Genomic DNA, 24095 nt, shown 5'->3' on the forward strand with positions numbered 1-24095 from the left:
ATGTTTCAAGTGTTATCAAGTTCTCAACTGCACAACTTGAAAAAAAAAAGGTCTCAAACACGGAAAATATATATTCTATGGTTTTCTTAAACACCCACCATGTGGCAGGCTATTGAATTTAATCCTCACAACAACCTACATGGCAGATACTATTTTCTCCATTCACAGATGAGGAGATTAGCCATGGCTGGTGTGGCTCAGTGGACTGAGTTCTGGCCTGCAAGCCAAAGGGTCGCCGGTTCAATTCCCAGTCAGGGCACATGCCTGGGCTACAGGCCAGGTGCCCAGTAGCAGGTGTGTGAGAGGCAACCACACATTGATGTCTCCCTCCCTCTCTTTCTCCCTCCTTTCCCCTCTCTCTAAAAATAAATAAATAAATAAAACTGAATAAAGATGAAGAAATGGCGGCTCAGACACGAAAGCTCACCCGACTGGCTAGCCAGCGGCGGAGCCACAGGTCAAGCCCAGGCTGTCTCGTGACAGCCCCGTGCTGCTTTCACCTGGTGCTTCCCCTCTGCCAGCTCCCTGCCTCTCCCTGAGCTACCTAAACCCCCACCAGGATAGCCTGGAGCTGAACCTGTAAGAATAGACATTTTTGGGTCATTGGGGTAGACATAATTCATTTTTCACAGCTCTCCTGCTGAAAGGTTAGTGTTTATCCCTTATCCACTTTAAGTAAAAAGACATAAAAAATGATACCAGCAATATTTCCTTAGCACTTACTACATGCCAGGTAGTCTTCTAAGAGCTTGTACATGTCCAAGGTCACTTAATTTTGAAACAACCCTTTTAGGTAGGTATTACTTTACATATGACAGAAAAAGTTTAAAATGGTAAGTCATTTGCCCAAGAAAGTAGCAGAGCCAAAGAGTCAGAGTCCTAGCTCTTAGCCACTGCACAGTAATTACATTCTCTACCAACCCGTCTCCCCTACCACCCTCCCGTCTATGTAGCCATCCACCCACCAGGGCGTCTGTCAGAGCGTCTGTGAGGCAGCAAAGCAGGAAGAACATGCAGCTTGGCTCAGAGCACCCACCAGCTAGACGACCTCAACAAGCCAACCCCTCTCCGAGTTCGCCTCTTCGCCTCCACACTGGGCAGGCCCCCTTCCTCAAAGAACTCCGTGTGACCTTGCCCACAGGCAAGGACAGTCGCGGGCACCCACAGCGGCCTGGCTAACTTGAAGTCTGAGTCCTGTGGCAAGGCCAGCCACAGCCGTTCTTGAGATAACTTTTTTAGTAAATAAAAAAAGATGTCAATTTTAAATATGTTTTTTTAAAAAAATAACTATTAGGGCCCTGGCTGGTGTGGCTCAGTGGATTGAGCACAGGCCTGCAAACCAAAGGGTCACAGGTTTGATCCCCAGTCAGGGCACATGCCTGGGGTACGGGCCAGGTTCCCAGATGGGGGCGTGTGAGAAGCAACCACACACTGATGTTTCTCTCCCTCTCTTTTTCCTTCCCTTCCCCTCTCTCTAAAAATAAATAAATAAAATCCTTAAAAAAGTAACTATGGGAATTTCATAAATAAAAATAAACAAAATAACTATTGGGTACGAACAGATCAGAAAGCCACACTAGTTTAACTAACAGGACAATATATTTAAAACCCAGTTGATTATTCTGCCACAAAAATGATTCATTTTCACTCATACACTGTACCTTTGAAGACCAAGAACCAGTAAGACAAGCCTACTTTCTAGAAGGTACGTTCATACGGAATGTGCTGGTGCTCCCCTAACCCAGCAGCCTGGTGCAGCCCACCAGAAGCCCACCCAGGTGCAGTGAGTGACACTGTGTGTGTGTGAGGGGGAGGGGGGGTCAGAATGCAGACTGGAATGCCTGAGTCATCACCAGGACCTCCTGGCCATTTCCCAGCGGCCACAGGACGGGCAGGATCTTCCTGAACTCACACAGCCCTCTGACCTCCGGACACACACAAACGCCCCTGCAGCAGCTGCCTGCGGAGAGCCCAGAGCCACAGAGGTGAGCGGTTCCATTTTACGTGTCAAGGTCAAGAGCAGCTGGCCGACAGCACTGCGTGCTCTAACTCCTGCAGAAACAGAGTATTTGTGAAACATCCCTCACTAGGCCAATCGAATGAATCCGACACCCGTCGCCATACCACGAATTTCAAGTTTTATGATGATGCGTTATTGACAGGCAAGTCTCCACGTGTGGGCCATTGTGGAAATTAAAGTAAGGGCTGACTCTGTCTCTGCTACAGCCACCTCCACCACCCGTCCCCCTAGTTTGTTTGGGAAGACGTTCCGGCACCTCTTCACATTGGATGCTGAGGGTGAAATCCTCACTAGAAATCCTGGTTAAAGTAAAGGTCCTGGGAGCCTGCACTCGGTGGCAGCTGGGCACAAGACGAACACTGATCGCCAAGTGTCCATAACTCCTTACAATGTGGAAAAGGACCCCCAACTAGACATTCATGTAAAAAAGCAACGGAACTCTCTGTCTGGGTCCCTGTCTTCTCAAAGAGACACACACCCCAAGGAGAGGCAGGCTCGGGCATCCTTCTGTTGGAAGAGCAGCCCCAGGGAGTTCCTACCTGAACTATCGTGCGTGCACTTTGACCAGAGAATATAATCCCTCTCCTGGTTCCCGAGCGTCAGGGTGATCCCACTGGAGCAGCAGACCGGGGTCAGGGCGAGCAGCTTGGCCGCAGACACAGAGTAACAGTCCCGCTCCTTCACAGCCCACCTCTGACTCAGCATCATGTGGTTGCAGGGGATCAGATACCTGGAAGGACAAAAAGGGCCGCCTTCAGTCTCCGCAAAGGCCGTTCCCAGGCAGCCACCTCCTGAGCCACACTCAGGACCTGCTGCGGCCAGGGGTGCTTTCCCCCGTCTCAACCCACCCATGCCCCCTGGGTCCACAGACTTGCTTAAAATCTTTCCCGGGCATCTTTCCTCCGACAGAACAAACCCCTGTGCAGAACATTTGAGGGGCTCACGATTTCAGCTCCACAACATCCCCCCATCTCTTCATAAATCCACCATCCCTCTTTGCCTCCGTGCCTCTGCACCCACCGCAGCCTTCGCCTGGAAGGTGCTTTCCCCTTTCCCGGCCTGACAAACGCCTTGTCGTCACACAAACTCCAGAGTCAGGGTCCCCTCCTCCAGGGAGCCTCCGGGCCTCCTACTGCAAGACAGAGCGACTCTCTCCCTCCACTACGCTCACAGACCTCCACTAAAGCACCATGACCAGTCTTATTTCAGCATCTGCCTCCTCAGTACAACCCACTCTCAGAGCAAGGACCACCTTCAACGATTCCGAAATGTCGCCCCAGGAGCCCTGACTCCCAGTGGGCACCGAAGGGCAGCAGAACCACGGCACAGGGCAATCCTCCTCTCGGAGTCTCCGGGGTGACCGTGAGAAAATACGGGGGCCGAAGACTCTCCGAGGGGCCCTGGGCCCCATTTCACACGAGGTGCTTTGGGCTGTTATCCAAACCATCCTAGAGTCATTACGACCGTGAAGACCAGAAAACCTGGGCAATTGTGTCTGACGTGCTCAGAACACGCTGTGGGCTTCACGGGCAGAAGAAAATGTGTAAATGGCTTACTTTTTTTTTTTTTAATCCACACTCGGGGACATTTTTTTCATTGCTTTTTTAGAGAGAGAGGAAGGGAGAGAAAGAGAGAAACATCAATGAGAGAGAGAAACCTCAGTCGATTGCCTTCTTGGATGCACCAGGGCCGGGCTGTGTTCCGACCAGCAGGAGAAGGGCTCTCTCCTCCGCATCCTTCAGCGTCGCCACCACGTGTCTGCACGGAGAGGTCCCTGTGGAACGAGCTCCTTCGTCTTCTGCCAACAGTGGCCACTCTGCCTCCAGCAGAGCTCAGGAAAAGTCCCCAGAGCCAGGCCAAGAACTAGAACAGACCCGCCCCCTTTCCCACACGGCCCCCTTCAGCTAGCTCCCCTGTTCATCCTTGCAGCCTCTGATGGCCATGAACCTGGACTGATGAAAATGGGCTCGTCTGTGCCAGACAGAGGGACCTGTCTGGACCTCAGCAACCACAGCTCAGACTTCCGGGGTGCGCGTCTGTCTGCCCAGGGCTGCGGGGAAGGCCACCGGGGGGTCACACCCGCAATCTGAATATTTACCCTGACCAGGATCAAAACCGCAACTTTTCCGCCAACGGGACGACATTCCAACCAACTGAGCCACGCCAGCCCGGGCCTGAATGGCTTACTTTCTTAACAGGGAGAGAGACGATGCCGTTTAACAAGGCTGGAACAGCGGTGATGAGGCCCCACAGCCAGAGCCCAGCGTCCCGTAAATGAGCAGGACCAGTTCCAGAAGAGCCTGCACTTCATGGGAACAACCACAGTCTCAGGCAACCAGAATGCTTTCATTTCGCTCTTTGACTTTCGGGGAAGAGGCAGTGCAGGGGGAACAGGCTGTGATTAAGGAGTCCATGAGAAAGATAAGACGTAGGACTTTCAGGGAGTGTCTTGAGGCCTGTAGGTACTAAGCCGTCTGCCACATCTGTTCATCCAAGTGAGAAAAACCTGTGTTCACGCTGACGACGGACCCACTGCAGGAGCCCGAGTCAAGGAGGAATAAAGATTTAATTCTCACCCTGGCTGGAGCAGCTCAGTGGATTGAGCACCGGCCTGCAAACCAAAGGGTTGCTGGTTCGATTCCCAGTCAGGGTACATACCTCGGTTGCAGGCCCAGGTCCCTGGTAGGGGGCATGTGAGATGCAACCACACATTGATGTTTTTCTCCCTCTCTTTCTCCCTCCTCACCCTCTCAAAAAATAATTAAGTAAATAAATAAAATCTTTTTTTTAAGATTTTATTTATTTATTTTTAAGGAGGGAAGGGGGGTGGGGGGGAGGGGGAGAGAGAGAGAGAGAGAGAGAGAGAGAGAGAGAGAGAGAGAGAGAGAGAGACATCAATGTGCGGTTGCTGGGTGTTATGGCCTGCAACCCAGGAATGTACCCTAGCTGGGAATCGAACCTGGGACACTTTGGTTCCCAGCCCGAGCTCAAATAAATAAAATCTTTAAAAAAAAAGATTTAATTCTCTTCATGGTACTTCCCACCACACATCTTAATAACTTCCAAGGTATGCAATGACAAGGTTGCCACTTAACCTGTCCCCCAGAACAACCAAGGACTCCACCCCGGTGGCCTTCCCCGCAGCCCTGGGCAGACAGACGCGCACCCCGGAAGCCTGAGCTGAGGTCGCTGAGGTCCAGACAGGTCCCTCTGTCTGGCACAGACGAGCCCGTTTTCATCAGTCCAGGTTCACGGCCATGAGAGGCGGCAAGGATGAACAGGAGGGCTAGCTGAAGGGGGCCATGTGGGAAAGGGGGCGGGTCTGTTCTAGTTCTTGGCCCGGCTCTGGGGACTTTTCCTGTGCCCTGCTGGAGGCGGAGTGGCCACTGTTGGCAGAAGACGAAGGAGCTCATTCCACAGGGACCTCTCTGTGCAGAGATGTGGTGGCGACGCTGAGGGACGCAGGGGAGAGAGCCTTTCTCCCGCCAGTCCGAACACAGCCTGGCCCCAGCCCCGTGGGCACCAGGGAAGACAGTGCTGCTCCAGCACCCCGGCACCCTGGCTCCCAGGAGGGGCGAGGGCCCAGCCGGGACGGAGAAGAAGGGACACCAACCACAGTGGCCTCAGGCAGGGAGGAGACCACAGCAGAGGCTGCGGTGGCAACTGGTGGAGACAGGCTCATTCGTGAATGAACCCCTCCCTTAGCAACCTCCAGCAGTCATGGCTGCTGCTTTGCAGGGGCAGAGGTGAGCTGGGGAAACCTCTCCTGTGGTTGTGGATGTGAACTCTCCCGTTCTTGTAGGCTGATGAGGCCGATTCCGATTACACAGCCTTTATCATGTCCTCAGTCTCATCATTAATTATTCAAGAATAAACTGCCTCAAAGCTTGTACCTACTGCAGGAACTCAATGACTGCTTACAGCTCCAACCAAGCACATTTCATGACTTAAGATGATATAGCCATAGATTTCTGCTCTTTGTTTGAAGCATTTTTTTTAAATGGCACAGTGGATCAAACCTAATAAAACTATTTGTCAAATATCACCAGTGGGTAGCTTGAAATTATGTTAGAATAAAGAGGTATTGGGAATTTGCAACTTTGCAAATACATGCTTTCAGCAGAAACTAAGACTTGTCCTCTGAGGAGATCCCATGAAGGGAGCCCCCCTGTGCGGGGAAGGAGAGGCCCTGCCACGGTGGAAGCGGGTGAGTCAGTCCACGTGTACAAGCCCTTTGCAGCCCACGTGGTTGCTCTACTGCACCTCTGTACTGCAGGCTTGTCCTGCAGTGGAGAGCGGGAGAACTGTGCACCGACCCGCTGCCTCTCCGTCACTTACGGGGGAAGACAGAAAGCAAAGCAAAGGCTCCCTGAGGCCTCATTTCCGACAGCTGAGCGGTGAGGGCAGCCTCAGCGGGCACCAGGGGGGCAGGGAGGGGTGGTAAGTGCATAAAGGAGCCGCAGTGCATGCCCGGCGGACTACTACTCAGCAGTGGAAAAGAATGCTCTCCTGCCACGAGTAACAACGTGGGTGGACTGAGGGGGTCCGTCCCCCTCATGCTAAGGGAAGTAAGTCAGACAGAAATATGGGTACTGCACGACCTCACTTGTTGGATTTTTTAAAAAATGAAAACAAATGAACAAGCAGAACAAATCTGTAGAAACACGGAACCCCTCTGGAAGGTTGCCAGAGGGGGAGTCTTGTGGGGACAGGTGAACAGGTGACAGGTGGTTGCCAGTGTGGCTACCGCAGCCCAGACACATAGACAGTGAGTCACGGTGTGTACACCTGAAACATGGATAATGTTATACGGCAGCTCCGTTTCATTCTAAAAAGGAAACAGAGCAAATGTCAGAAAGTCCTCGGATGTCAAATCTCAAAGTGAAGTGGCCTTCGATAGCAGAAAAATCTCTTAGGAATTTGGTGTATTTGACATCAAACTATCTTTTTGTTTTTACTACATTTTGTTTGGGGACTTTACTGAAATTCATGAAGTGGTAAATATCCCAAAGTAATAAATATCTAATTTTAGGAGTCCAGATTACCCAAAGCCATGCCACAGTATTACAAGAAAAAGTATATATTGTCCCCTTTGTCCTCTCTCTTCTCATTATTTCCCCAACTCTCTGCAACCCTGATTCTATTTTCTATTTTCCTGGATGTCATTCATGAACATAAATCATCAGCCGTGACAACCGGTCAATCACAGGCATACGTATGGCCTACCGCTGCATCGACAAAGACACCAACAAAACAAAGCAGTGGAGCGCGGTGGCGTGAGCAAGGTGCTTCCCACGGGCTGATGAACGCCTGAATGACCGCCACCAGGCAAAACCCTAAAGCACAACATCAGTGCATTTCCAAAGGATCGTCTGGTTTTCCGAGACAGTGCGGGCATATTTCTCCTATTCGTCCTCCACAGGGCTGGCTGGCTTTTTTTTGCTCTCCGTCGCCCACTCCCATGCTAGAGGGAGATGTTCCTGGAGGGTACACGCAGCTTCTCTGTGAGCAAAACAGCCTCTATCTGCACACAATAGGCAATGCAGTTCATAAAGCTGATAACGGGCCCGCACTTCTGAAAGAAACACCCCAACCAGAATATGCATAAATAGCGCTCAGAGTGCGAAGCAATTAAATCTCGCCCAAACTGGGAAGCACCAGGCACATGGGGTGATCTGTCACTTCCCTGCTGGTCAGCGTTTCCTGCCTGCCTTTGGTCTACCGTATGTCACTCCCGTGGAGATGCACAATTTCTCCTTGGTTTTCTGCTCGCTAAAATAGCCTCTCTTTGGGGAGTATTTTATTTCAACTTATTTATCTGGTATTTTGCTAAATGAAAGAACCATATCAGTTGCAAATGGATTATCACTTGTAGATGTCAATATTTAAGAGTATTTGGGTTGCAACTAAAAACTGGTGTATAGCTATTAGTTATCACATACCAGCTCCATTAAAAGGATCCACATAATCTTCACTACTCTGTTGCCTCCCAGTTCTACAAATTTATCACGTACATTCGAGTAAGAACACTGGCAACAACAAAGGGATGGATTACACATCTATTTTTTTATGTCCCTTAAGATAAAGTTTAAATAAATAAAAGGATAAAGGTTTTTCATTGCTGTTGCTTTTCGTACAGATTCTAAATCAGAAGGGACATTATTTTCATTAGTTTAAAACATATTTTCTAGAAAATTCTGCTCCCTTAAATTTGTGTAATACTTTGTAGACTTTCAATATAGTTTCACAGATATCACTACAGTCGATCCTCCCAAAAACCTTGTGAGGTAGCAAATCCCAAGGCCAGAATAGGTCAAGTCCAACCAGCAGTTCACTCTCGCTCTGGGGTTCTCACTGGGTTCTAGCCTCCACTGTTCATAGCCTTGTTTCTATATTTTTTATCTCTTTATCTTTTTCTGCTGCAAACTTAGTAACTTCCTCAATCTATCTTCTAGTTCATTAATTCTCTCTTAATCTGTGTCTTAATTGCTATTTACCCCAAATAACCATTTTTATTTCTAAGAGATTTAGTTGGTTCTTCCTCAAACCTGCCTGTCATTTTTGTTTGAGTAAAAATATCCATTTTCTTAACAGGAAATAACAAATGTCAGTGAGAATATGGAGAAGTTGGAAGCCTTATGCATGGTTGGTAGGCACCTAAAGTGAGAAACTGCTATAGAAAACAATAAAAATTTTAAAATAGAATTGTCATATGATCTAGCAATTCCATGTCTGGGAATATACTCAAAGAATTGCTGGCAGGGTCTGTAAGAGATACATGCATCCCGTGTTCATAGCGGCATCACTCGCCATAGCCAAAAATCGGAAGCAATCACACTGTCCATTGACAGAAGAATGGGTTAAAAATGGTGGTACAAACAATGGAATATTATTCAGCCTTAAAAACAAAGATAATTCTGACACATGGTACATACAGCATGGGTGCACCTTGAAGACACTCTGCTACGTGAAATCGGTCAAGTACAAAAAGGCACACACTACCTGATTCCACTTACGTGAGGTCCCTGGAGGAGCCAAATTCATAGAGACAGGAAGTAGACGGTGGCTGCCAGGGGCCGGGGGAGGGAAACGGGGAGCTAGTGTGTAACAAACACAGGGCGTTGGTGTCGCAGGTAAGAACAGTTCTGAGATGGCTGAGCAGTGGTGATGGCGGCCCAACCATGGGGACGCCCTCAGTGCCGCTGAACTGTGCACTTAAAAATAGCGAAGGGGACAAATTCTACATGTATTTTACCACAATAAAAAATAATAATTTTTAACTGTGGTGGAAATCAGCAGTTTGGAAGATGGAGACCAGGACGTAGAGGTTTGCTGTGTGGCTACCACGTGCCCAACTTCCGTGGAAGCTCTCCTACTGCTCCTGTCCTGGATTCCCCAGGCAGTGCCGCAGAATCAGAAACGAAGTGTTCAATAAAAGGCATCATCATCATCATCACCATCATCATCACCATCATCATCATCATCCATCACCAAAGAAACCGAGAAGAAAGCAAGCTTAGGACCAGGTGGTTATGTCTGCCATTTTTCCATTATTCAGAACCCGTGATGTGTGTCCTTCAGGCGTCTTCCTGGTGATTCCTGGGAAATGACTCGTCCTTACCCTGGAAATAACTCGTCCTGACTTGAACGTGCAAACATTTCAACCATGAGCTGATTTCTCCCCCTTCATAAACGACAGATTTTACCTAGTATCTCGAAGGACAGCTTTTAATGAATGCCGCCTTGTAAGCAGACCGAAGGTGACGAGAGCTCACCTTGTAAAGGTAAACAGCCGGCGCCCTCACCGGGCCCCACCCGACCTGGTGACCCTGCATCAGAACTCCACACTCCTGAGCCGGGCCAGGCTTCCAGGTACACACTCTAAAAACCACACATGTATTTCACGCCATCCAAGAAGCAGTATTCGAGAGTTTAACATTTAAATATAATCAGGTTTTACTCTTGTTGGAGGCAAAATCTCTTTTTTGGCAAGAAAAAAGTCTTTCACAAGTTGCACCGACGAATTTCATCCTGGCGGTGCTACTGTGTTCTGTCCTGGCAGCAGAGGCTTGGCTGGGAGCTAAAGTAATCCTTTTAGGACGGATAACTAAGGCTCCACCCCGGGCATTTACTCGTGATAAGATTTGTTCTTTGCTAACACCTTAAGAGTGCTTGCTGATGACCTGATCTAAACTGCTAAAACTCGCTTTAAATTTAGAAAACTGAGAGGTGGCACTGTTCCATGAAAGGGTGACTCTGTAGGGTCTCCGGCACAGTGCCACTCCCACCGCTCCCAGCCTGTCGTTGTCACCCCCTTTCCAGGGAGCGACAGCCTCACCGCGCCACCCTCCAGCAGGGGGTTCTCAAAGGCAGCGGGGCACCAGGGCCCCCGGAGAGTCTGTGGAAACACACCCGCCCCCCGAGTTGGCACGTCTGGGGGAGGCCAAGAATGTGCATTTCTAACTAGTTCCCAGGCGGTGCCACTGCTGTTGTCCCCACGATGACACATTTCCATCGTCCCCTTTCTTTTCCACGACTACCACTCCCAAAATGCTGTTATACTTACTTGGGATGCCATCTCCCTGGCAATTCTGCCCTCGTGGTGTCAACACACTCACAGGGTCCAGGGACAGCCCGAGCCTCCTCCCCCACTCCCTGCTCTGGCTTCTCCCACCCTCACTCCCAGAGAGGGACCGAAGGAAGGGTCAGGAGGCCAGTTAGGAGGGAGCAGGTGGGGGACGTGCCCAGGGGCCTGGCGGGCTTTTCCGCACCACCGGAGGGTTGTGTGGGAGCACGAGCCAGCCAGCTCTCCCTTCCTTCCTTTACAAAAGCAGCGGTGCCCTCAGGGACCCTGGAGGGAGAGGCAGACCCGGGCCGAGACAGGATTTGGGGGTCCCGAGTCCCCTTGCCAAATGACCAAATTAATGTGGTCATAATAGTAGCCTATTCTGATTCCCAACACCTGTCATCAAATACCACCGGCCACTTGATGAAAACCTTCCCACCTGCACTTCTGAAGGACATGCCTTTTCTGCCTTGTAGGTAAGTCCTTTTCAGTTCGTCTGCTCCACACCTTACCCCCTTCCGAGTTGCACACGTTCAGGACTCGTGAAGTATTTACTGAACCTCACCGAACCGTACACAGAGTCAAAGCGTGTACATGTACGCATGTGTGCCGTTTCCAAAGCAGGTGCCACAGGAATTATGTATCGACAGCATTTCCGAATAACGCCGACCCCCTGAAAATGTACCTTAGGAAAAAGACATTCACACATGGACCAGAAGAACGTTCATAATAATTCTGAAAATTTCCAAACATTCCATCTACTCTTTCCAGGAGCATATTTATAACATAATGCACTTGGCACCCTGAAAACTTTTAACAGTAAAACCAAAATTAACCGTGGGAAATAATACAGAAATTAAATTGCTCTTCTTGATGACTTTCTTCCTTAGAAACATGGCCCCTATTTAGCTTATATTACCAGGGAAATACACAGAGAGTGACTTCTTCTTTAAAGAGAACAAAGATGACAACTCACCTCAGAACTAGTTGTAACATCACATCTTCACAGTGCAAACCGATGAGAGTTCTAAATAAGGCCAGGGACACCACACAGAGCTGAAGAGCAATGAACACATTCTATTTCAGATATTGGAAGGACAGCTCTGCCCTCCACAGATGGTAAATAAATTGGAATTACAAAATAAAATGGCCTTTTTTCTTCAGCAGTTTTGGTAAAAATACGCTGCTGCCAGAGAGAATGTGTATCTAGGCCATCGGCTCTCCTGTAGGGTTTGATTAGAAAGACTAAGCCTGGGGGAGGGGGATAACAGGGGCAAAGGGGGAGGGGATAACAGGGGGGAGGGGAGGGGATAAGGGGGGGATAACGGGGGGAGAGGGATAACAGGGGGAAAGGGGGAAAACAAGGGGAAAGGGGAAAAACAGGGGGAAGGGGGAGAGGGATAACAGGGGGAAAGGGGGAAGAGTTGTCAAGGAACATGCATAAGGGACCCATGGGCAAAGCCAAACAAAGGGGGGTAGGATTGAGGGTGGGAGTTGGGGGTGGGTGGGGTGGGGGGAGTGATGGGGGGAAATGGAGACTGTGCTTAAAAAACAATATTTAATAAAAAAAGGAAAGACTGAGCCTGGAATTTTACCATCTTGCAGAATTACCCTCCTGCAAGATGCCTAGTTCATACTTCCAACTTTTTAAGACCCAGACAAGAACACCCCCACAACTCTCCAATACATGCATATGGACGTGTGCATGCACACACACGCGATGTCTCCTTGTCAACTGTTTTCCTAAGTTATCTTCAGATACGACACTAGCTATCTAGAAGGCAGGGCTAACGGAAAACTGCATATACCCTGCTCAACTTTCCCTGCAGAGTGCTCAGCCCCCAGCCTCAGCTCCTCTTGCCCTGTGTCCTGGCTTCGGGGTAAACGTTCTCTTTGGTTCCATTTTCAGTCCCACTCAGGACGTGAGAAGATACTTTTCTAAGGAGTCCATTAAAAAAAAAAAAAACAAGACTCCTTTCACTCCCTTATTTTCAAAAGGGAAAGATAAACAGGAAAGAAACCCAAAGGTGTATTATAAAACCATCACACCCTTTCAGGAGTAAGCTTTCATCATTTTATCAGGCCACTTAAGTAATTTGGGGGCAGGAGTGTCTGCATCTTCATAAGGTGGAAGAGATGCACGCAGGCATTTTGTGGGAGGGTGACTCTGCATAACGGCTTCATTACGGGCTTACACTCTCTCATGAGACGCTACAGGAGAACCAATAGCCTGAACGCACATTCCCTGCATACTCCTGCAGCTCGGTGATAAAAAGATACCATGCTAAGCATGCCAGACACTGATTGGAAGGGGTTACCATGGCAATACTGGATGTAACATATTGTATACTGTTGTGTTAACTATAGTCACCATGTTAGAGCCCCAGATCTTATTCATCTTATAACTGGAAGTTTATACTCTCCGACCGACACTGTGCAGTTTTATAAACTACAGTAGCTATACAAGCTTTTATCTTTACAGTAAGTGTGTTGTCCCATAAGCTTCCCTTGTAATTTCTAAGGGTTATTCTACGTGCATTGTCAGTTATTTGGTTCAGTTCAGGGTTAGGAGTTTCACTTTCAATCTCTGAATCTGAAGCAGATCTCTCATAGCTGGCATACAGCTGGAGCTTCCTTTCTTCTGCTATCTGGTCATCTCTGCCTTTCGATTAAGTTTTTAACCTATTCACACTTATACTATTTTTATAATTGGATTTGTCTGCTGTTTAACTTTTTGCTTTCTATATGTCTCATGAGTTTTGGTTCTCCTATTCCTCTTCTACTGTCTCGTTGTGCATTGAGTGAATATTTTCCCTAGTATGACATTTTCATTCCTTTAATGACTGTTTCACTATATATTACAGTTATTTTATTAGCGGGTTGCTCCAGGTCTTACCATATACATCTTAACTTATCAGACTTCACTTCAGTTTATACTAAATTAGTTCCAGTGAAACAGAGATAGCTATCTTCCTTCTAACCTCTTTTTGTGCTATTATTGTTATACATATTACAGCTGTATGTTACAAGCTCAGTGATATATTGTGAAATTATTATTCTTTTACTTTTAAAACAATAACTATTGTTAGACTGAGACAGCCCCTGGCTGGGGACAGCACTAGTAATATAAGAGGATTTTTGAAGTGGATCAGAAGTTCAAACTAAAGAATGACTTCCCCTGGCTGGCGTAGCTCAGTGGATTGAGCGCAGGCTGCGAACCAAAGTATCGCAGGTTCGATTCCCAGTCAGGACACACGCCAGGGTTGCAGGCCACGGCCCCCAGCAATCGTACATTCCTGTTTCTCTCTTTCTCTTTCTCTTTCTCTTTCTCTTTCTCTTTCTCGCTCTCTCTCTCTCTCCCTCTCTCTCTCTCTCCCTCCCTCCCTTCCCTCTCTAAAAATAAATAAATAAATCTCAAAAAAAAAAAAAAGAATGACTTCCTCAATTCACACCTGCCCGGTCCCCATTCCAAAACCCTCGGGGACAGACACAGAACGTCTAACGCCCAGACCTGACCCGCTCCCGTCCTCCCCCGTTGCCTGCACTAGGGCCCCCTGGCCTCCGCATCAGGCTTCCTCAGAAGCGCAGTCTGCTGGCTCCACAGAAAAAGTGCCAGCCCAGACACATTGAAGAAAAGCTCCTCTGAAGGGCAGTAAGTGCCTGACAAAAGGGCCCCGAACAAAATGCATTATCTAATTGTAAAACAGAAAAGGCAATGGCTGCAGGGGGGTGGGGCAGAGAATATTCGTGATCTTTCTCCAGAAAGAAACTCCTGAAATCTCACGCGAAAGGGGGTGTTGATCCGACTCGTGAGAGTGTCCAGGATGTGGACGTTCTCGTGCTGGTGCAGCAGGATGAAGCGGAGGAAGATCTCAAGCAGTGCCGGCTCAGAGATGCTGCGCAGGAAAAGGTCCAGATACGCAGTTGTGGTCATGACTTCCTCCACAGTCACCTGCGGCCAACGACAGAGCGAGCACAGGTGAACTTCCTCCCGACGCTGCGATACAGGCCTCCCGGGCAGCCTCCCCGGCAGCCCCCGCCTCGCCACAGAGACCCCGGCAGGGCAAGAGCACACCCACCACGAGAGCACACTTGCGAACTGCGTCTGAAGCCTGTGGCCTCTTCACAGGCCAGACGCCCGATGCTGCTCCCGCCCTCGAATTCCGTGAGGGGAAAGCAAAGGCACAAAGACGCAGTTCAAGTGTTCAGGCAACTCCCACCATCAGATGCAGTTCATGCACCGTGAAGATTTTAGTGTGTGATCACAGTGGGTGGGGGCGGGGGAGGTCCTGGAAAGTTTTTGCAGGGTCGGTAAAGGATGAATTAGACAGCTCAGCATAGCTTGTTTCATTATTGGTCATTCAATGAGCATTTGTTGAGACCTGCTAGGTACTCGGACCCAGAAACATTAAGAACATATTTACTTTGTCCAGGAAGATGGGTTATATATACAATCTAGCAAACACAATCATATAATAATGAGTGGCAAATGCGAGAGAAAGACAGAAAGTGATACAGATGTTCAGACATGCTTCTGAAAAGTTGCAAGTCACATTTTATAACCGAGTAACATACACAAAGTATTATTCACAAAGTGCTATACAACTTTACTGCTTATAAAGTAACTGTGACTTTCTTATAAGAAAAAATTAGTATTTTCTATGTGGCGTGACTTCCCCATGCAGTAAAATGTCAATCTCTCAGGAAACGGAACACTCTGAAGAGTCAAGTTTTTCAAAGAGCTGAGGATTTGATGCTCAAAGCATAAAAAAATTGATTTTAACATTGTGGGTGGGGATATGTTAAGAGCTGGTATACACTTGTCTTCCTAAAAGCAGAATAGAACGTCTCTCGATGAACAGAGTCACCCGGTGCCTTGTTGTGTACGGTGTAGAAGGACTGAAACGAGGCCTCACGGAACTCCCTGGGGAAACAGTTCAAAACTTCCGATTCCAGCCCCCTCCCCCAGACGCAGCTGGGCTCCCCGCACCCGCCAGGAGGGCGAAGTGCTTGTGGATCACCGGAAGAGGTGGCGCACTCTTAGCGTGATTGCAGCGTCTCTCCTTCAGTTTTCCATCTTTCCAGTTTTCTTTCTTTCTCCCTTTGAAACGCTAACTGTCACTTTAACATACTGTTACTGGGCCATTCCTTTTATACACACTTCTCTTTCCCCTTGCAATTTTCTGCTTTCAAAATCCACAAAGCAGTTCAGAAACTAGATCTCCAGGTCTGCTTATATAAGTGTAGATGGGCCTGGCGTGGACGCATCTGCGCATAAAGGCTTCGATCGCTTCTGCAAATTTCTTGGTTCTTAGGTATGTCCTAGATAGAGGAGTCCAGGTGGATAAGTGATTTTACCAAGCCAGTCTTGTCTGTTTTCTTTGTTCTAGCAAGGCGCGCCTACACACTGCATTTCCCCCCACGCTCTCGGGACCCACGGACAACGCCCCCGGCAAGGCCCAGGGCGGTCTGAGCGCTGCATCAGCGTGCGCAAGCCCCGCCCCCGCCAGCGCAGCGCCAACGCTGGGGAGTCCTCAAATACTCCGCACACACACCGCTCCGTCATCTGACCAACGTCAAAAGGCGCCCTGTGGCCCAAACACAGCAAAGGAAACAGGTGTCAACCTCTTGGCAAAGAAATTGCCCCGAGGTGAGTGCTTCTCAGGGGCTTCCCCAGCTTCTGAAACGAACTGCTCCTCTCCCCGTGTTTTCCAGTGTTCTCCAGTGACACACTCGTGGCACTCTCAGTCCTGCTCTGGGACACGCACGGCGTCCTTTTCTTTATTACTCCGGTGCAGTGTACGGGTCTAGCACAGAGGCCGCACTTAATAAACGTTTCTTGAGTAAATGACATCCCCCGAGGACCCAGTGATTCACACTGGCCAGAGTCAAGCTTAATTTTTAATTCTTCCCTCTTCTCTGCGTGGGTTCTGCAGAGAGTGGGGACATTCTTAATAAAGACATAAAGTAACTGATGTCACCAAGTAGCTATGGGGGAGATGACTCACAGCACCTAACAGGTAGTTTCATTAGCTCCCACCTGTTTCATTCCTGCGATCTTAGGGCCCTTCAGCAGAAATTTAATCCAAACTCACTTTGGCAGGAGTCTGATTCCCTAACTCTCTTGATCACTAGAAGAAGCAGCACTAATCACTCCACATGGGCCACGCATGTAGTCTCTGCAAGACCGTATTTTCGTCCTACCTACTGGGCACCGCTGAGAGGACGTGTCAGGCAGACTTCCAGGAGCTGCCTGGGCTCCAGTGATGCAGCGTCAGCGTGCCCCACCCATTCAGTTGCACGTGACCTTAAGGAGCTCAAAAGCATAGCAACCAACTCTTCAGAATGCAAGTCTCAATCTTTGGGGGCTGGCACGAAAAGAGGGTACTAAGCATTTATTGTTTACTACTCTTAGGCTGGACAAATGGAAGATTTTTTTTTAAAGAAATCAAAGCTGTCATTTATAAGCTAAGAGGATTTAAGAGAGTCCTTGGAGGGGCAGCATCTACATAACACAGTATAAATATTAAAGCGTCAAGTTGCACACTCTTTATAAATCGAGGTCAGCTAAGCTAATACTCAACTCCAGGAAAACCTGGTTCCCTCTCTTTCCAAGTCTTCCCTCCCCCTTATTGTCAGAGCCCTTAGCAGCCCTTTATCCCAGAAAATCTTCTCCTGCCCCATTATCTTACTTTTCAGTCCTCCTCTAATCCCCCTGTAGGCAACTTCTTTCCCCAGGATGAGCTAGGGCCTAAGTGCAATCACTTGAAAGCCAAGGACAGGCGACCAGGGAAAGCGGCTCTGCTGTGCAGAAGGCCGGACTGAGGCCGCCACTAATGCCGCGCAGGGGGAGCAGCAGCCGGGCAGGAAAGCAGCCTCCTCCTCACGGTCTGATTATAAACACGGTCGGATACGAGTTGTTGATAGAAGATCTTTTGTCTCATAGATGACTGTCAATATTTACCTTGTTCTACAAAGGATTGCAGGTAGCTGAAAATTTATATAGAAATTCTAGGAGAAATAGTAAATAAGGTTCTACTTTATCACCACGTAATATACAATCATAAAGGTAAAGGATAACAAAGCTTAGGAATGCTGTTCTTTGCTAAAGGTAGAACAGAATGACTACAATAATCTAAGGAAAACTCGCTTCTACAGACAAATAATTATCCCTGACAAGGTAAGTACACCGGTGAATCAAAACAGCGTGTCTGTTTAGGCACTCTTTTTTTTTCAGCTAAGGCAAAATTGGTATACAACATCATGTTAGTTTGAGACCTACAACATAGTAATTCAATCTCTGTATCAGTGCAGCGATTGCCACAAGAAGGCGTTGCCATCCATCACCACACAATTGACCCCCTTCCCCCATCTCACCCCCTCCTGACCCCCTTCCCCTCGGATAATCACCAGTCTGCTCTCGGTATCTATGAGGTTTGTTGCTTTGTTTGCTCCTGTATTTTGGTTTTAGATTACACATGTCAGCGAAATCATATGGGGTATTTGTCAATTTGTCTGACTTATTTCACTTGGCATAATACCCTCAAGGTCTATCCGCCTTGTTGCAAATGACGAGATTTCTTTCTTTTCTTTGGCTGAGTAACAGTCCAATGTATACATATGTATACACCACATCTTCTTTATCCATTCATCTATCAACGGACACTTAGGTTGTTTCCATATCTGGGCTACTGTAAATAATGTTTGTACTACCCAAAGCAACCTCTATCAATATTTCAATGGCATTCTTCATAGAACCAGATCATTCTAAAATTTGTATGGACCCACAAAAGACCCTGAATAGCCAAAACAATCTTGAGAAGGAAGAGCAAAGTCAAAGGTTATCATACTCTCTGATTTCAAACTATACTACAAAACTATAGTAATCCAACAGTATATCATTGGCATAAAAACAGAACAGAACAGAGAGCCCAAAAATAAACCACACATATATGGTCAATTAATTTATAACAAAGGAGCCAATGGGGAAAGGACAGTCTCTTCAATAAATGGTGGCGGGAAAACTGGACAGATGCAAGCAAAAGAATGAAATGGGACCACTACCTTACGCCATACACAAAAATTAACTCGAAATGAATAAAACATTCGAATGTAAGACCTGAAATCATACAGTTCCCAGAAGAAAACATAGGCAGCAAGCGCCTTACCATAGTCTCAGGAATGATTTTTTTGGATCTGACTCTAAAAGCAAAGACAACAAAAGCAAGTTAAGAAAGTGAGACTACATCAAACTAAAACCTTCTGCAAAGCAAAGGAAATCATCAAAAAAATAAACAGGTAACCTGCTGAGTGGGAGAAAGTATTTGCAAATCATGTATCTGATAAGGGGATAATGTCCAAAATAGATGAAGAACTCAGGCCCTGGCTGGTGTGGCTCAATGGACTGGGCACCACCCTGTGAATCAAAAGGGCACCGGTTCGATTCCTGGTCAAGGGCACATGCCTGGGTTACAGGCCACATCCCCAGTTGGGGGCCTGTGAGAGTCCAACAACGCTTCTCTCCTTCTCATTCTCCCTCCCTTCCCCTCTAAATAAATAAAAAATAAATCAATCAATAATAAAGTCTTTAAAAATATTTATTACATAATTATTTTTTTTAGAAAAGAACTCAAACAACTGAATAACAACAACAACAAAAATTTAAATGGGAAAAGGATCTAAATAGACATTTTCCCCAAGAAGACGCACAGATGGCCAACAGGCACATCCAAAGGTGCTCAACGTGGCTAATCATCAGGGAAGTGAAAATCAAAAAGCCAAAGCGAGATCCGACCTCACACCTATGAGAGGGGCTGTTATGGAAAAGACAGGAAGTAAGTGTTGAAGAGGACGTGAAGAGCAGGGAACCCCCACGCACTGTTGGTGGGGATGGAAATCGGTGCAGCCTCTGTGGAAAACAGCATGGAGATTCTTCAAGAAATCAAAAATAGAACTATCAAACAAGCCAGCAATTCCACTCCCGGGCACTTATACAAAGGAAACAAAAGCACTAATTTGAGAAGGTGTGTCCACCCCATGTTCATCGCAGCATTTTGTACAACAGCTTAGGCACTCTTGCATGCTTGCTTTTCAGCCCCAGCTGCAGCAAAGAGCCCTGATTCAGGCACTTGATTTCCTTCTGAATAAGTCTCTTTCCTCGCCTATCTGTCCACCCCCCACGAGCCCTTCCCTGAGACCTCCCTCATGCCAAGCCCTCTTCACCAATCCCTTAAACTGGTGCCTTCCAATCTATACTTTAAGACCCAAAAGTGGGTAGTGAAATCATTTATTGGTTCTCTCATGGACCAGATCCAAACAGAAAATATTAGAATACATCCCATGCAGTAAGTAAGTACTGTGCTGTCACACTTTTGTACACATATTTTATTCAGGTAATATAATGTTATATACATGTACCTTATATATTGAGTAAAACACACACACACGCACAAATGTATAAAATAAATTTCTGGCGATGCATCACAATCAAAAATGCCTGGAAAACACTGAAGTAGCACTGCAAATACCAAGCCAGCTCACAGTCCTTCCTGCCACCCCGTCACCCACCAGTTCCCCCTACCAGTTTCCAACATTCCAGGCTGTGACCCAGCGAGGTCTGGGCTGGAAGACACACATGCGTAACTGAGATCAGTTCTCTGAACAGGATGGCAACTGAGTTTACAGTACATCTTCTCCTTTGTATCTTGGCCTAAGAGCTCCAACAGTACACTTTTCTAAATTAAAATTTCAAGCTTCTCAGAAATGGACAAAATAAAGAGTTTGCTTTCTGTTAAAAAGGCGGTGGGTGGGAAGGAGGCATCGACACGATGAGTCACACTCCGCTCTATAAACTCTCTCAAAAACCGAGGCCAGAGCCCAGCCCAGCCTTCATGCCCACGACACGGCAACACATTAACTTAATGCACAGTGTAGGAGTGAAATTGAGCGTATAGACATTCTGACCTTTCTGTAATCTGCTCTAGTTGGAAAATTCCATTTGCATCTAAATTAGCAACAGAATCCTCCCTGTAATGGCAGAATAATATGTGTCCTGAAAAATAAATTTCCCACCTACTAACAGTGTGTGTGTGTGTGTGTGTGTGTGTGTGCGCGCGGGTGTGAACTGCTCACATTGGGACAGATGGATCCTACCTTCTGTCACTCAGGCAGGTGGCAGGCAGTAGGGTCAGGTGACTGTTGCACCCTCTCCAAGTTAGAAGCCACACTTCCTGTCTTTTCCTTTGATTAAGAGGAGAAAACTAGCAAACCAAGGTTCAGCTGGATCATCTGTGAGCCCTCGGTCCCAGCCGTCCCAGTGGGAAAGTTAGGGAACCAGACCCAGGCAAACACGGCCCATTGAAACCAGCAGTGGGGAAAGGAATGGTGAGGCAGGTTGCATGGAAAAGGGACGATGTGGTCTTTACAGGGAACACAGGCGGCCCCTGCTCACTGCTGCCAGAGACGGACAAGCTAACAGACAGGCAGGGGGCAAATCCTCGCGGGTGCAGCCAAGGGCAGCAGCTGAACAGGTTCTTCACAGCCATCCTCTTCCCAAGGACACAGAGCTCGAAGCACATTCAAGTACAGGAGGGAAGACAGACACCCTGGTTCACAGTGAGCAGCCCCACTGTTTCAGCCAAAAACTCAGGGCAGAATGTTCATTCATTCCAAGTCTGAAGAGAGTCTGCAGTTGATGACTCAGGCTCGCTCCCTCCTGGGCCCCTCACACCCCCTCCCTCCTGCTCCTGGGCCACACTTCACAGACACCACCCCCAAGGGAGGCTGGGGAGGCCACGGGAGGTGACACACACATTGGTGAGTCCCACTATTTACCCCCAAAATATGTGAGGAAGAAGGAAATTAATATGATGGCTGCAATGCCTTCAGCAACGTATCTTAAGGAAAAGATGTTAAAAATGAAACCCGTCTCTGCCCTTCTTCCCCAGCATTTCTTCAATGTATCTGCAGTGCATTAAATATAATAATCAAATTAATTAAATAGAAATTAATGGATTGACTAAACATCATTAACTCGTACTTACTGAGGGAAAGGGGGAGGAGTAAACAAATGGCTTTTCAGACTTCTTCCAGACCCTGAACGATGGGAAACCTCGCCGGCTACCGAACAGAAGGCACAGGGGGGACCTAGAGGGTGGGGTGAGGGTTCTTAGCTGCAACGTGAGGAACCATGAAAACAACAGGGACATCACTGACCAGTTGTTAAGCTCCTACTGTGTAATTAAAACCTATTCTCAGCATATTGTTCCAGCTCTTCGGGTCCACACAGTCTTGTGAGGACTCACCCAACCTCAGCAGAACATACACTTATTGTGAGGACACTGGGTTAAATAAACTACCAGGTCACCAGAGGGCTGAAGGGGCAGGCTCAGAAAGGAAGGGAGGTCTGATGCCAGGCAGCCAAGACACACACACCCACCACCTAACCTCAAGCAGGACTGAGACACAAATATCCCTTCTTCTAACCTCAGGCAGGATTGCATGGCTTCCTTTGGCAAGACAGCACAGTCTCTCCTGTCAGAAAGCATTCCTCGTTGTAAATAAATAAACAAACAAACAAACAAATCAGCCGGCTGCAATTTAAAGTTAACCTGAATGTAAACTGTCATTGAAAAAGACACACAAAAAAGAAACCTTAGGTCTACAAATTTAATAATATACGTAAAGAATATAGCACTCTAGCCCTGGCTGGCGTAGCTCAGTGGATTGAGCGCAGGCTTCGAACCAAAGTGTTGCAGGTTCGATTCCCAGTCAGGGCACATGCCTGGGTTGCAGGCCACGGCCCCCAGCAACCACACATTGATGTTTCTCTCTTTCTCTCTCTCTTTCTTCCTCCCTTCCCTCTCTAAAAATAAATAAATAAAATCTTTAAAAATATATAGCACTCTATTTTGAGCACAGGAAAAATCCAGTCAACTTTAGCTATTAGTAAAAATAAAATAAAGTTCGTCTGCCTGCACATTACGAAGTGGTGATGAAGAAATGTTGTCCTCCCAAAACTCGATTTTCTTCCCTACTCTGAAAGGCTTACGAAGTCTGCCAGCCCCCTCCTCTCCAGACTGCGTCCATTCCCTTTTTCAGTTTCCTTAATGCATTTCCCCCTTCCTTTAAGATTGCAAAGTTACTGCAGGAACGACTCTGTCTGACCTACAGTGTGAAGTCTCAAAGCACCTGGTGCACCGGCAGGTACTCAGAGGCTAATCAATAAATGTGTCAAGAAGGAAACCAGCAGCCCTGTAACTAATAAAAACACAAGCCGTGTTGGGATGCCTTCATTAGCCAGATAGATTAATTTGACGGTACATGAACGGCAGAGGAAATTTTTCTTTTACAGCGAATAACATTTCATTGAAGATAGCGAACCTAACTGATGTGATGCTCTTGAATTAAGGCAACCTAGTCAACAGATCTTTTGGGGGGGAAAGAAATGCTCCCTCAGGCTTCCCCCCTAATTTCTCTTCTTGATTAATAAGACAGTACTACTGAGCTCTGACAAGACTGACCTTCAACCAACCCAACAGTAGAGGGGAAATGATTTATGGGCCAGAGTCTCAACCAGCAGCTCCTCTAGAATGAGGTATCCGAGGACAATGATCAGAAGGTGGCATCCACGCCTGCCACCCTCGCCCCCAATTCAATTTGCCTGCTGGGTTAAATGGATCACGTGGGGGAGGAATTTTATGCACAGGCCAATTTTCCTAGACACCAACACTACAATAAAGGAGAGTTCTGATGATAAAAGACAGATTTCACTCCTGGCTTATTTTCCATGGGAGACAGAAAGACCTCAGCACACTGGAAGACTGAGAAGTCACAGAGGTGTCTACCCCGACCAATTCAACGATCCCAGTCTTCCTGGTCCCTTTGCTCTGTCACCCCAAACCCACGCATCATCTGGCGCCGGATGCTCGCAGGGCGGGGCACAAGGAGCAGCATCCTGCTGGGGTCGTTCCTTCTCTGTCTCGCCTGGCAGACAAGTCAGACACACACACCGTGGGGAGGCGGGCCTTGGAGAAAGTCAGTGTGGGCAAAAGAGAATTATGCCAAGAAGGTAAAATATAAGTGGACTATTAACTTCCTTTCTGTTTTCCTTGCTTTTTTTGTTTTCCTTTGATCACTTAAAGAAAAACTTGCAGAGCACTGGTTGCTGGTAAATTGCTAAAGGTCTCTTAGGAGGTTACAGGAAAAGCAGAAAAGGTTCACATCAACTCTCAGACCAGACTCCCCTCTGTACACTTCATTCCATGGAGAACGGCACCTGGCCACCTTAGGTCAGGCGGGGCCCGTGTGAGTCCTCTGTGAGTCTCTGTGAATGCTGTATTTTTCTGTGGGGTGAGGGCAGCACCCCTCCTATCTTTTCATAATTCTGATGCCGAAGAACCAAGTCTTTGGTAAGGCATTATCTCCTTCACACACTTGTTGAAATTAAAAAGAAAGAAATCTAGTTTTCCACTTGAAATCAAAAGTCAAGGTAAACCTAATTTATAACCC

At 47.5% G+C, this 24095-nt stretch overlaps 1 protein-coding gene across 4 annotated transcripts in view; it reads right to left on the reverse strand.

The window, feature by feature from the left end:
• Positions 1-24095, reverse strand: part of FHIP1A (FHF complex subunit HOOK interacting protein 1A) — a 194196-nt gene that overhangs the window by 15318 nt on the left and 154783 nt on the right. For all 4 annotated transcript variants that reach the window (XM_045831715.1, XM_045831717.1, XM_045831716.1 and 1 more), the window contains 3 exons: positions 14371-14538; positions 11563-11642; positions 2560-2750 (listed from right to left, as the gene is read on the reverse strand). In XM_045831715.1, the coding sequence (XP_045687671.1) occupies positions 2560-2750; positions 11563-11642; positions 14371-14538 (439 nt within the window). The remainder of the gene's footprint in view (positions 1-2559; positions 2751-11562; positions 11643-14370; positions 14539-24095) is intronic.

This window comes from Phyllostomus hastatus, unplaced genomic scaffold (assembly GCF_019186645.2).
Source record: "Phyllostomus hastatus isolate PE091 unplaced genomic scaffold, TTU_PhHast_1.1 phas_contig_159, whole genome shotgun sequence".
NCBI classification, from domain to species: Eukaryota; Metazoa; Chordata; class Mammalia; order Chiroptera; family Phyllostomidae; genus Phyllostomus; species Phyllostomus hastatus.